Here is a 13,125-nt window from a genome sequence, read left to right as displayed (position 1 = left end):
AGAGGCTTGACAAAGAACCTGGGTTTGTGGACCCAGAGTGGTCCACGGACCATCTCAGCATCAATGGGGAAGCACTAGGGAGAAAGGGCCACTGAGTGGTCAGCACAGAAAGAGCATCCAGCAGCAAGTCCCACAGACCCGGCACCAGCAACTGACCATGACCTTGGCCAAGTCACTTAACCTTCCAAGCCTCAGTTTCCCCCTGGTACTGTGGAGCTACTTACTTCAGAGTTGTGGGATCTTTAAACTTTTTACTGAAATATAACACAGTGAAGTGAAAGTGTTAGTCCCCCAGTCATGTCCAACTTTTTGAGACCCCGTGGACTGCAGCCTGCCAGGCCTCCTCTGTCCATGGAATTCTCCAGGCAAGATACTGGAGTGGATAGCCATTCTCTTCTCCAAAGGATCTTTCCAACTGAGGTGTTGAACCTGGGTCTCCCGCATTACACACGGATTTTTTTTTTTTTTAACCATCTGATCCATCAAGGAAGCCCCTCACCAGGGAGACCTTGTGACCTGAGTCACAAGGGCACTAGTCGAGTTTTTCATCAACTGAACTTACACAGGATGGTCCTGGGAAGTGAATGAGATGCACTCAAGCTTCTAGGATAGCAGCTCTGGCGTCTTTGTGTGTGGATTGAGGAAACTGTCACCCACTGGCTCCCCCGCTACACAACCCTTGGATTTCTCTGCTGGGTGCTTGCCCATTCACCCAGCAGGGAGCCAGGAACAAACATATGGAAGCCTTTTGAGAGAAAGCAGAGATGGGTCAGCACGGGGAAGGGCTTGGCTGGGGCGGAGCCTTTAGAAATGGTAGAGGAGTTGACCCAGGAGGCTGCAGGAGGTTAAGGGAGATTAGAGCATCTTTACAGCTGTTTGGGAAGCTCCAGCCCCAGACAGAATCCCACTGGGTCAGACTTCAGCCCTGTGCCTGGCGCCATGCCCATTCAACCACTGCGCATGAGGACCCTGCTGTGGGCTTCTCCCCACTTCTTCTACTGGTCCTTTCACCTGAGCTCTAGCCCCTGTGTGTCCTCCCCAACTGCTCGTCCCTCTGGCCCTGAAAAGCCAACCTGTGTGTACGTGTGTGTGTGTGTGTTAGTCGCTCAGTCATGTTCAACTCTTTGTGATACCAAGGACTATAGACTGCCAGGCTCCTCTGTATGGGGAATTCTCCAGGCAAGAATACTGGAGTGGGTTGCCATTCTCTTCTCCAGGGGATCTTCCTGACCCAGGAATGGAACCTGGTCTCCTGCATTGCAGGCAGATTCTTTAACATCTGAGCCATCAGGGAAGCCGAAAAAGCCAACCTATCTACTGGCAAAGCCTAGAATCTTTGTATCCAACGAGCTCTATATCCTGTACTACCTGCTGCCATCAGACAACATCATTCCCTGATTCCATGTTGGGGATGCCAGAATCACCTTCACCTCCTTCCTCTCTCCACACCTTCCAGAACCCCAGTCATACTTCCTGGCCTCCTGGCTTCCTTCTATGTGCTTCTTAGCTTCTTCTCTTACTCCAGGCCCCCATCCCTCCCGTGGACTTCCTCTGTGACCACTCTTCAGTGACAGAGGTCTTGCCTCTCATCTCCCATCTAACTTTTTCTCACGCTGGCTAGATGAGAGATGGCTTTTCTTAAAACACTGCTTTCATCATGCCATTGTTTCCACTCACTGGTGCTGGATCCTCATTGTTAGAAGGTATGAACTCCTGGGCACAGCATATGAGACATTCCACAAACAGAGCCCAACCCAGACACACAAAAGTACTGTCTGCTCGTGTCTGGGGTTGCATCCACTGAGAGGTGGTCTTTGTGCAAACTAGAAAAGGAATTTTCCTGGTTGGGCAATAACAAACATTTGCTGTGTGAGCATTTCTTTGGGGAAATGTACATGCCAAGTGCATGGAGAGAAGATGGATCACTAGACTTCCTAAAGGATCTATTCTCAGAGCCATTAAGGAGCTTCCCTGCACCATTTCTCCTCACATGTATCTCAATAATGACTCCCTGAACTGTGTGAGTTCTCCTCCAATCTGGAAGAGTCTAACTTGTGAATCTAAGCCTTATTGTTGTTGTACTGTCACTAAGTCACGTCCGCCTCTTTGCAACCCCGTGGACTGCAGCACGCCAGTCCATATCCTCTATGTCCTACATGGAGGATGCTAAGCTCCTCCGTCCTCCACTGTCTCCCAGAGTTTACTCAAATTCATGTCCATTGAGCCTGTGATGCTATCTAACCATCTATCTCATCCTCTGCCGCCTCCTTCTCCTTTTGCCTTCAGTCTCTCCCAGCATCAGCCTCTTTTCCAATAAGTTGGCTCTTCGCATCAGGTGGCCAAAGTATTGGAGCTTCAGCTTCAGCAGTATTCCTTTCAATGAATATTCAGGGTTGATTTCCTTTAGGATTGACTGGTTTGATCCCCTTGCCTTGTAAGCACAGCCTCTTGGCAGGACGTCTTCCTTCCCTGCCATTCTGCGTGTAGCCACCAGAGGGCGACCTCTACTCACAAGGCAAATCTGTCACTTTCCTGCTTAAAGCCCTTCGCTGACTGGCCATTCCCAGTCTACAGGATGGGAGTAACCCAGCATTGCTTGTTCTTGCAAAGCAGGCTGTTTCTTAGCTCTGGGCTTAGCTCAGGTTTCCCCACCCACAGGAGGGACCCTGTCCTTTGTTACCTGGTGAGGAATTTTTGAGTTTCAGTTTGGGTCTCACTTCCAGGATATATCCTTTTACCTGCCAACCTGCCAAGCTGGTCCAGGACACCTTCCCCTCTGCATCCACACTGCACTTCCTGAAGATCTAGCACTGTCTTCTATGTCGCTTTAAAATATCAATTTATCAAAAGAATTGGATAGCTTCAGCGTTAAGAACAATAACTGCGTTGGGTTGCATCACAATATTTTGTGTTTTAGTCACTAAGTCATGTCTGACTCTTTGCAACCCCATGGACTGTAGCCCACCAGGTTCCTCTGTCCTTGGGATTTCCCAGGCAAGAATACTGGAGTGGGTTTGCCATTTCATACTCCAGGGGATCTTCCCGAGCCAGGGATCAAACCCATATCTCCTGCATGGGCAGGTGGATTCTTTACCATTAAGCCACCTGGGAAGCCCTAATGCATTACATTAAGCTTGTTTAAAATCCATGAGTTCATAATGGTCCTGAAAGTTAATAATCGATCACCATTGAAGGATGCTGGGGAACCATCACATTATTTTAAAAGTTAATAAATAAAGGGGGAAATTCAAGCATTTATCCGGTCTTTCCATCACAAACTATCTCTGAGAGTAATCATAGTAAAAGAGAACAAGTTTCCTTTTATAGGCATATTCCAGTTAGGGAAAAAAGAAGAAAAAAAAATGAAAGAACAAGAATATCATTATTTTGCAGCCCCTAACAACTGATTGGATTTAAATCTTGAGCATTCATATCTGAGAAAATTCCAATAATGCAACCATATATGAGCCTTTTATAGAAGAATGCAGCACCACCTATAGACTGGACAGGAGAGAACTGGAACTTTGGGAAACTTTCCATTCTGATTGGTTGAGAGAACTGGAGGTGGGTGAAAGTTGGACCAATCCAAGCATTTCTGATCACAGAGGAGAGGCTTCGGGAAAAGGCGAGGAATGAGAGTACAATTGCCTCTCCTTTCGGCCACTGGTGACTTTTTCCTCCATCTTTTAGCTTTTTGAGGTCCTTTCCCATGAATGAACATATTCCACCATAACCGAAGCTTTATGAGATGCATACTGTGTTAGCAGTTTCAAAAATCAAAAATGGGGGAGACTTACCTATTGGCCTGCTTGGCTTTGAACTGAATTGATGCCCCTGATCCCTTTAACTCTTGGGGTGGCTTTGCTTGCGGGAGTCCGGGAACTTCAAATCCTCCATCTTGTCACATTAGCTCAGCCAATGGGATCCGATTATCAGGTTGTGGAGCAAACACCTTGGAAAGCATAAAACTAGAAAGAGGTAGGTGAGAGGTCAGCTTTGGTGGCAAGAGGGAGCATGGGAGCTGGGCAGGAGGTGGGAGGGGGACAGGGAGGGTGTCCCAGCCTCAGTAGCACTTTGCGGGTTTTAAAGGACATTCACATCCATCACTTTCCTGGCTCCTTGCAGGTACAACTGCAGGTGTTTCACCTCACTTCATGGGGGTGGGGAGCCCCCACCAGGAGTTAAGAGCCTGGGCCACTAGCTTGTTAGAGTCAGAGGGGGCCCTGCAGTCCCTCCAGTTCCGGTCGGCACGCTGGGCCCTTCCTTCCACCCACCGGGGTCAGCACAGGAGCCCGGCGTGTGCACAGAGGTCTGTGTTCGTGTACTCGGATGCCCACAGGTGTCCCTGGAAGTCCACAGGTGTACGGCCCCGTGCACTCGTGCTGCCCCGCGGGGGCCTTGCGGCCTGACGGCGGGTGAGATGCCCGCGGCTGAGCGGAGCTGAGCGGGGCTGCTAGGCGACCCCGGGGCGCGGGGGTTATCTGGCCCAGAGCAGGCCTCGCTCTGCTCCTTTCAGCGTCCAGCTTCTGCCTCTTGGGGTCTCCTCCCTTCCCAACCGTCTTGGGTTTCCGGTTTCCCCTATCAGTTTCTCCGACCGGGGCAGGGTGTTCGGCTCCGTGTCCCCTTTCCAGCTGCTCTTACTAATCTGGCGGCCGGAGATCGGAGAGCCTGGCTGACTTTGCTAGGGGCCCTGGAGAAGGGGAACTGAGCGACGGGGCGAACTCCCGGGACCGAATTTAAAGACGCTGCGGGCACGATGCGATAACTCTGTCACTCCATTCCACCAAAACTCAAGACACTTCCCCACCCTCAGTCCCGCTCCCCACCGGGGACAAGGGGAGAGGTCTCATCTGCAACGCTAAAGGCCACCCAGCTGCGCCCACCTCACCGCCTACGGCAGCTCCGATTTCCCCCGCGCCCCGCCACCCCATCTTCTGCCCCGCGCCCCAGCCAGCCCCCGGCCACAGCACAGTCCGCTCCAGATCCGCGCCAGGTTTCCTTCGCATCGCTGGGGTCTCCGCCCCTCCGAGCGCCGCCGCCGGAGCCGAGCCGGAGCGTAGCGGCGGGAGCCACGCGCACCTCCGGAATCCCGAAGCGCTGGGAGCCCGAGCCCGCGAGCGGGTCTGAGCGGCGGTGCTGACCCCCCCTTCTATCAGAACTCCGAGTCGGGACCGGACGGCGCGGCCGGGTCCCCGCGCCTCATCGGAATTTGACCCTCGGAGCTCCGAGGTGACCCCTCTCTGCGCTGCCGGCCTCGATCGGCTTCTCAGCGCCCTGGCCCTGGCTCGGGAGAGGTAGGGGGATGCAGCGGGGCCTGGGGGCGGGAGGCTGGAGTGCTCCTCCCCCGCGGGATGGGGACAGCGGAAGGCCACGCCCTCCCCCCCCCCCACCACGGAGAAGCAAGCCGCCGCGCCCCCTACTGCCCAACCCCTGCAAGTCCCGGGGATGATAGTAACTTGAGACCCGACTTTGTTCAGATGTTCAGAGGCGCCTTCCCTCCTTCACCGCATCATCATTTGGCTCCCACCGTTCCCCAGAGTCTGGCAGTGTCCGGGGAGACCCTTGCCAAGTAGACAGCTTCCTTTGGGATCTCCCTGCCTCCTGCTTCCCCAACAGACCGGGACGACCCTCCAGCACCCCCTCTCCATGATTCTGGCCCTCTGGGGCCCCCGGGCATCCCCGTCTCCCCAGCTTCACGGTCTTCCTCATCCCCTGCCTCTGCCCCACTTCACCTTGTCTCCCCTGCCTCTGCTGTCAAGTCTGTTTTCTTTGAGCCTCTTTCCTGGTTTTCTCCTCTCCCTCCTTGACCCCTTTCCCCACCACACACCCGCTGGGAGAAGGGGGTGGGTGTGTCACTCTGCTTTCTATTTCTGGCCTCCTTGGGGAGGGGGTGCAAGCTAGGAAGTTTTGTGGGGTTTTTTGGCGTCTACTGGGCTCTGAATCACTAGGTGTCATGTCTGTTATTAACCGTGCCCTCCAGATTCTCTCTTGATGGCCTTTGTCTCCTTTCTGCCTCAATTTTGATCCTTGTCTCTCTCTTCTTTGGGTGCTTCGTATAGCCGCCGTCTCTTTGTCCCTGCCTTTCCTCTCTCCGTTTGTCTTCCAGCTCAGAGAAGCTGCGACCTCAGGGGCATTAATATTTCAGGTGTGTGGGGTGAGGGAGGAGGGGAGAGTTGGGCTCCCGGCATACCCAGGGATGACTACAGCTATCCTCTCACCAGAGTGGATCATTCATATTTATGAGACTGAGAGAATGGATACAAGGATGATAAGGAAAATGCTGCCCCCTTTCCTGGAACCTGGCCCAGAGGGGGTGCTTGGACTACATCTCCCATAGTGCCCTGGGGCATAGGGCTGCCTCCGCCTCTGCCTCTACACCTAATGGAAGTTATAACTCAAGGAGCCAGGTTGGAGGGTGGGAATGGATCAGAGTGTATAACAAGAGTTGTGGGGGCCAGCTGGTTGTTTTGGCTTGGCCTGGAACCCCTAACGTACTTTGATCCCAGCACCCACCTCCCCCAGGGTTTACGGACCTTGGAACCTTTCCAGCTCCCGCAAAGGGAATAGGAGTAGAGAGTGCTGGGGAAGAAAAGACGCAGGGTGAATTGGCAAGCTCCCTCTTCTTTCCTGTGGCCCTGGGAATCCCCTCCCCTTATACCTATCCATATCTGAGATGTAGACACACTCTTTGGAGCTAGTCTCCCCATCTTGAAAGAGAGAGGGAAACCAACATCCAGTTGCGTGTGTGGCAGTCTTCAGGTTGCTCACATTCTGCCCGCTTTGGGCAGCAGTGGAGAATTGTTGGAGTTATCGCTGAACTGCCAGCTTGTATCTTCCAGGGATTCAGGGACTGCTGGTGAGGTTGTCTGGAAATCCAAATGGGAGCCTCAAGCTAACCTACTTATCTCTGGGACCGTCATTCCTAGAGCCTGGCACGAGGAGTCTGATTGAGCTCATTTTTGGCATAGAAATTGCTGACAGTGGAGAGATGGCAGTGGGGGTTCCTCTCTCAAGCTCATCTCTGGTTCTGAGTCAGCTTAGCCCTTAGCACTTGGAACCTTTGACTCCTGCCAAGGACCCAGTCATTCCTATTCTTGTTCTTCAGGCTGGGGTCAGAGATCTCCCCACTGGCCTCAGAGCCAGGAAAATGGAACTTTTTGCCTGGCTTTGCCCAAGCTGAGTCACCTTAGGCAAGATTTTAACCATCTTGGGCCTTGATTGATTTTATCTCCATGAAAGGATGGAGCCAGATGGTCCCTGATGGCCCTAAGATCCTAAGATCCTCTGAGCCTGTGCTTCCCCTCCCCCTCTTATGATACTGGCCTGAGCTATCTGACCTCACCCCAGCTTACGTGGCAGAGCCTTGAGAATCAACATTAGACTGAAAAAAAAAAAAAAAGGAGATGGAGCCCTTGTTTGAAACTTGCTGGTATAGGAAGCACATTGTGTTTACATAAGCCATGTTTGCGATATGGAAACTAAACTGAAAGTGAAAGTCGCTCAGTCCTATCCAATTCTTTGTGACCCCATGGACTATACAGTCCAGGGAATTCTCCAGGCCAGAATACCTGGAGTGGGTAGCCGTTCCCTTCTGCAGCAGATCTTCCCAACCCAAGGATCGAACCCAGGTCTCCTGAATTGCAGGCGGATTCTTTACCAGCTGAGCCACCAGGAAATCATCCTTAAGCCACACCTTGCTGCCCTTGCTGGTACCATCTCCCAAACCCATGTCATGTTCTATAAGGCTGAGGCAGCCCTGTGCCCCAGGGCACTATGGGAGATGTAGTTCAAGCACCCCCTGGGCCAGGTTCCAGGAAAGGGGGCAGCATTTTCCTTATCATCCTTGTATTCATTCTCTCAATCTCAAATTAATATCGCTGCCCACAAAATAGCTGGCATGTGTGTCCCTTGGGATGTTGGTTACTGAGGCTTATGTAGGTTACACGAGGGAACAATTCTACCTGGCTGAAAGAGAGAGAAGGGGATTTGATTGGTTTATTTTGTTGGTGGGGAGAAGAGAGGTCTAGAAATGAGGAGTCATCTGGGCTTGGGCAGGGAGCTTTCTCTTTGGCCCTGTCTCTAAGCAGCAGGGGAAAAGAACTGGATGCCAAAGGGGTAGCAGATACACAGGGTACTGACCCAAAAAGGAGACTTGGAGGAATGGAAAGAGCAGGGGCAGCCTGAGTGGGACATGAAGCAAGGATTACAGGAAGAAATTTCCAAAAAAGAAGAGAGAGAGAAGGGAAGGGACTGCATCTCTACAGGTGAAGTCAGTGGGGAGAGGGCGTAGGTAATCTTGCCAGATATTTGTTTGCTGAAGCTCCAAGAGAGCTTTTTTCAAAATAATCACCTAGCCCTGGAATGGAGCCAAGTTTCCCTCTGGAAAAGGAGGGAACAGACTCAAAAAGGAAAGAGCGGTTTTGATTACCCTGAGAGGAACGGCTTGACATTTTCTAATAGAACTGTCCATCTGTCCACTCCTTAGTTTATGTTTGAATATGTGGGGTGGAGGGCACTGGGGCAGCGATATGGAGAGATCTGATGTCTACACCCCCACTCTTTGCTCTGGGATGAGCAGTAGTGGGAGTCCGGGCAGTTGAACCCTCTCCTTCCCCTCTTTCTGCCAGCTGGGAAAGAGGGCTCTGGGAACCCGCCTGGGGGGAGTGGAGGTGATGGGAATTTCTTCACCTGTCGTTCTGCAGAGAGTTGGTGCAGCCCTTGAAGGGGGGTGGGGTCCCTCTATTATCCCCCCAGGGGCCTTCTGTTCTTAATCTCAGTTCAAGGGGTGACCAGGGTGATCAGGGATGAAGGAATTCAAGGGGTAATGAGTGTGTGAAGAGCATCCCAGAGGGTGGAACAGCACAAGATTGGGAGTTCTAGTAGCTGGTGGTGGGAGGGGAGCTGCCAGCCCTCTATTTCCAGGGTCTGTGAGAAGAGAAGGGGTTTTTAAGTAGGAAGGTCTTGTGTGGATCGCGTGGAGGGGGCCTGCTGTGGAAATGGGGTGCTCTGACCCCCGCGCTGGGTTTTCTCTTTTCTTCAGGATCATGAAGCTGGAAGCCAGCAGTGATGGAGCCACCTCAGGGCTTTCTAAGCCCAAAAAAGACATGGAGCCAGATGCAGAGGTATGCTCAGAGATCCCAGGAGGCCAGGGCCGAGTTCAATCCCAGATCAGGGCTTGAGGCTGAGTTAAAGCTCCCAGGGCTTGGGACCGAGTCAGGACCTGAGGCCAAGGGCAAGTCCCTGGGTCCAAGCCCAGTTCTGGATCAGGGCCTGAGGCCGAGACCGGCCCTTTGGACTTCATAGTGGCCACAGAAAGGGAATTTGAAGAGGTGTTGGCTGTCTCGGGTGTGTGTGTGTGTTGGGGGTGGGGCGGGGGGGGGGGGGGGCATCGACGGTGACCTTGACTACCTTCCCAGCCGCTCCCACAGCTGGCTCTAGGATCCCCACCACAGAGCAGTGCCGGCCAAGTGCAACGGAGGAACAGGTGAGAGCCGAGGGTTTGGGAGGCAGGTGAAAAGGGATTTGGGTGCATGGGTCTTTGGGAGAGGACAAATGGAGCCTCTCCTCGGCCCTGGTCCGGTTGCTGAGTAAATAGAATCGGCTTTTGGAACCAAAGAGTAGGGCGTGTGACTCCAGGGGCCTGGTCAGTGAGGGTGGGTGGGCGATGTGTAGAGCTTGGAATGGCGGAGGAACCCAAGAGAACGATGACAGCTTCAGTATTTTAGGATTCTTTTGAGGAGCTTCTGGGGGTAAGAACACAGAAAGAGGGGAGCAGTCAAGAAGGAGGAGTCTGGGGATGGGAGCAGCTAGAATGGGGTCCAGACCCCTGAGTAGACTTAACTCTCCCAGCAAGAGAGCCTGCTTGGATACAGGGTTGGCTCAGAGATGGCTGGGGGCGGGGCTAAGAGGCAGTGGGGCGTGGCAAGCGCCTGGGGTGGAGCCAATGCGAGGGGGCGTGGCGAACGGGCAGGGACCTGACGCGCCCCGGGTCTGGAGCATCTCAAGCGGTGGAAGAGACGCCCGGGATGATCTTTCTGCAGGCTTTCGAATCCGAGACCCGGGTGCTGAGGAGAGCTCCTTGGGCAGGTCACGGGTCTGGCCTGGCGCCCCGGGGGAATGACAACGGAGTGCTCAGTGTGTGAGAAGAGGCGAGTCCTTTGAACGGAGAGCCCCGTCGGAGAGCAACTCCCCACACACACAATGGCTTCCGTCGCAGATCGAGAGGGAGTCGGTACACCGGATCGACGCCGGGGAGACGCCGCTGGCGGAGGGACTGCGCAGTGGCGTCCCCGGAGCACTGCAAGAGGGTGGCCCGGCTGCTAGAGCACTTCTTTTCGCAGCTGGTAAGAGACAGCACCCGGGGAATCGAAGTGGCACGACTCACCAGGGACGATCAGCTAGGGCCCCAGGAGCTGAAGAAATTCCGCCTAATCACCAAGCAGAACAAAGGAGCTCGGAGGGCCGGCCTCTCCTCAAGGGGCCTCCGGGCTTTGTCCCCCCTTTCCTGCAGTCAGTCACCGCCTTTCTTTCACTGCCCGCTCTGCCCAGTGGAGGCGCCCATGATCCCTGCCCTGGGAATCCCAGTCCTTACCCAGACCTTGTTGTCCAGGGAAAATCAAACAGCTTCCACTTCCAATCTTTAAACCCTGGATCCTTACTCTGGGAGGCTGGAGACCAGGCGTCCAGGCTTCGTGACCCTGCCTCCCCTACATGGATCCCGCCTCAGTCCAGGGACCGAAACATCCTAATCTGAGCCTTTGTCCTTTACCTCCGCCTCCCCCATCCTACCGCCATCAGGGGCCTACCGCAGTCAGCTTCCCCTGCTTCCACTGTTGAGGCCCACATCCCCAGTTCCCTGACTACTCCACGTCGATCCCCGCTCTCCTCGGGGATCCAGGTATTCGGAGGCCTTGCCCCTGGTTCCTCCATGCTCTCACATACCTTACCCCACCCAGCCTCGCACCGTCGGCCCTCCCCAGGGACGCAGATGGGAGCCCATGCGTGTGACTGTGGAAGTGAAGATGCCAAGAGGCGCCAGGCTTTCAGCTCTCCCGCCGCCCAGAGCCGTGCTTGCTCGTGCCCCACGCAGGGCATCCTTTTGGTCCAATTCAACTCGTAGGCGCTGCTAGGCCTCCGGCGTCTTCTCGCAGCTGCCCGGGGAGGCCGTGTGGAAGGCTGGCAGCGACCTGGCACGCCTCCTGCTGTCGCCCTCCTTGCAGCCCGACAGGAGAAACCATCCCAGAAGTGGCCGCCCTACTGGCCGAGTGAGAGTAACCTGCGCCTCCTGGCGGCCAAAGGCCTGAAGTGGCGCATGGACAGCCGCGCGCGACCGCGCGGTGCTCACGCTGTGCACGCGCCCTTTCCACGCTGTGCACGCGCCCTTTCCACGTCCCGCACCGCGGCAACAGCACGTGGCGCTACCTCCGCATCGATGCCTTCAGCAGCGACAGTGCGCAGAGGCAGAGCCAGCTTCTGTAGCATCTGCAGCTCCAGAGCCCATTTCAGTCTCAACGTCGTGTGCCAACTCTTCCCGGCGCCCCAGTTGTGGTCACAACTGGTGGCTGACTTCCACCAGGCTGACTGGGGGCTCGCACTGGTCAAGGGTTATACTGAACAGTACTTGCTGGAGGCCGACAACTAAGGCCTCCCCAGTCAAGTTGGAGAGGAGAGAAGATGCACTTTAGACCCACCTCCTTCCGCGGATCCCCGCCCCCACCAAGCCCTGGCCCTACTGCTTCAAGTTCCGCCCCTTACCCCTGCTCTTGGTCCTCAGTCTGTTGTTCAGTCGCTCAGTCGTGTCTGACTCTTTGCGACCCCATGGACTGCAGCTTGCCAGACTTCTCTGTCCATCACCATCTCCCCAAGCTTGCTCATATTCATGTCCATCCATTGAGTCGGTTTTGCCATCCAACCATCACGTCCTCTGTCGTCCCCTTCTCCTCCTACCTTCAATCTTCCCAGAATCAGGGTCTTTTCTAATGAGTCGCCCCTGTGCATCAGGTGGCCAAAGTATTGGAGCTTCAGCTTCAGCATCAGTCCTTCCAATGAACACCCAGGATTGATCTCCTTTAGAATGGACTGGTTGGATCTCCTTGCAGTCCAAGGGACTCTCAAGAGTCTTCTCCGACACCACAGTTCAAAGCATCAATTCTTCCTTGCTCTGACGCCTACACTTACCCGCGGTCTGCTCCTCCCTTCCCTATCCCCCTTACCTCTCTGCCATCTGGACTCTAGCGCCCCTAAACGCAGTTGCCCACACCCTGATCTGAACCGCCGAGTTTGGGGGAGGCCACTTACGGCTATTGTCCACCCATCCCCTTTCCCGGCCAAAGAATGAGTTCCTTCACAGCTTCAGAGCCTTTCCCAGTCGGTGCCCCGGTCTAGGAATGTACTTTGCCCTTTCCGGCTTCTCCCTTCTGCCCCCTCGTGGAGAGAAGCTGTCAGAAGTACGCGCGACGCCCCGCGCCCGGCCGACAGCTCAATTCATACTGTTTTCTTCCTCCCCATCTTTCTCAGGCCCTCAGAGCTTGCCTCGCGCTCCTGCCTCGCCTAGTCTTAGCCCCCTGTGCCTGGACGTCTCTTAGTTCTCCACTTCTCATTGCCGTTCCCCATGAACCCTTCCTCACCTTCTGTGTGTAATATGGAGAAAGACTCTGTAAAGGAAATAAATTTATAATGCTCCACCTCCATCTGGCCCCTGCTTGTGCTCTGGCGATGCACCTTTTTGAGGCTGCCTCCCCTGACTGGGGTTTCCCCCAGCTTTGCAGGATTTTGCTGGCTCCCTTCCCTATGCCACCAACCGGGAGCCTGAACCAGGCCTGTGAATCAGAGAGTTCCGGGTGGGGAGGTCTGGTATAGCGGAGGGCAGGTCCCAGAGCCTGGTGCGAGGCTATCTCGTCCTTCTAGCGGGGCTGCCTTCTAGCACAACTGGAACCCCCACCTCCAGATATTTCTGGACACCCCTCCCATCCTTTTTACGCTTTCTGTGGACTTTGACAGTCTTCTATTTAAATGCAAGTAGTAACAGCTGCACTTGCACAGCGCTGTCTCCAACACGGGATTCTGACGTCTCCCGCAGAGGGAGGACACGGAGGCTCCGAAAGACCCGAGTGACTTCCAAGTGGC

At 54.6% G+C, this 13,125-nt stretch overlaps 1 protein-coding gene across 1 annotated transcript; it reads left to right on the top strand.

The window, feature by feature from the left end:
* The first annotated feature begins 4,734 nt into the window (after positions 1 to 4,734).
* NAT16 (N-acetyltransferase 16 (putative)) lies at positions 4,735 to 11,899 on the top strand. The gene is given in 10 exon segments (XM_045164263.1): positions 4,735 to 5,294; positions 9,041 to 9,144; positions 9,232 to 9,345; positions 9,417 to 9,484; positions 10,121 to 10,279; positions 10,281 to 10,637; positions 11,130 to 11,219; positions 11,222 to 11,356; positions 11,359 to 11,498; positions 11,500 to 11,899. Coding segments are annotated over 9 exon segments (1,305 nt in total). The 5' UTR covers positions 4,735 to 5,294; positions 9,041 to 9,044; the 3' UTR covers positions 11,642 to 11,899.
* Positions 11,900 to 13,125: the final 1,226 nt, after the last annotated feature.

Source organism: Bubalus bubalis, chromosome 24 (genome assembly GCF_019923935.1).
Source record: "Bubalus bubalis isolate 160015118507 breed Murrah chromosome 24, NDDB_SH_1, whole genome shotgun sequence".
NCBI lineage: Eukaryota > Metazoa > Chordata > Mammalia > Artiodactyla > Bovidae > Bubalus > Bubalus bubalis.
Note: the sequence above shows the minus strand (reverse complement) of the source record. Positions and strands in the feature narration are given on the sequence as shown.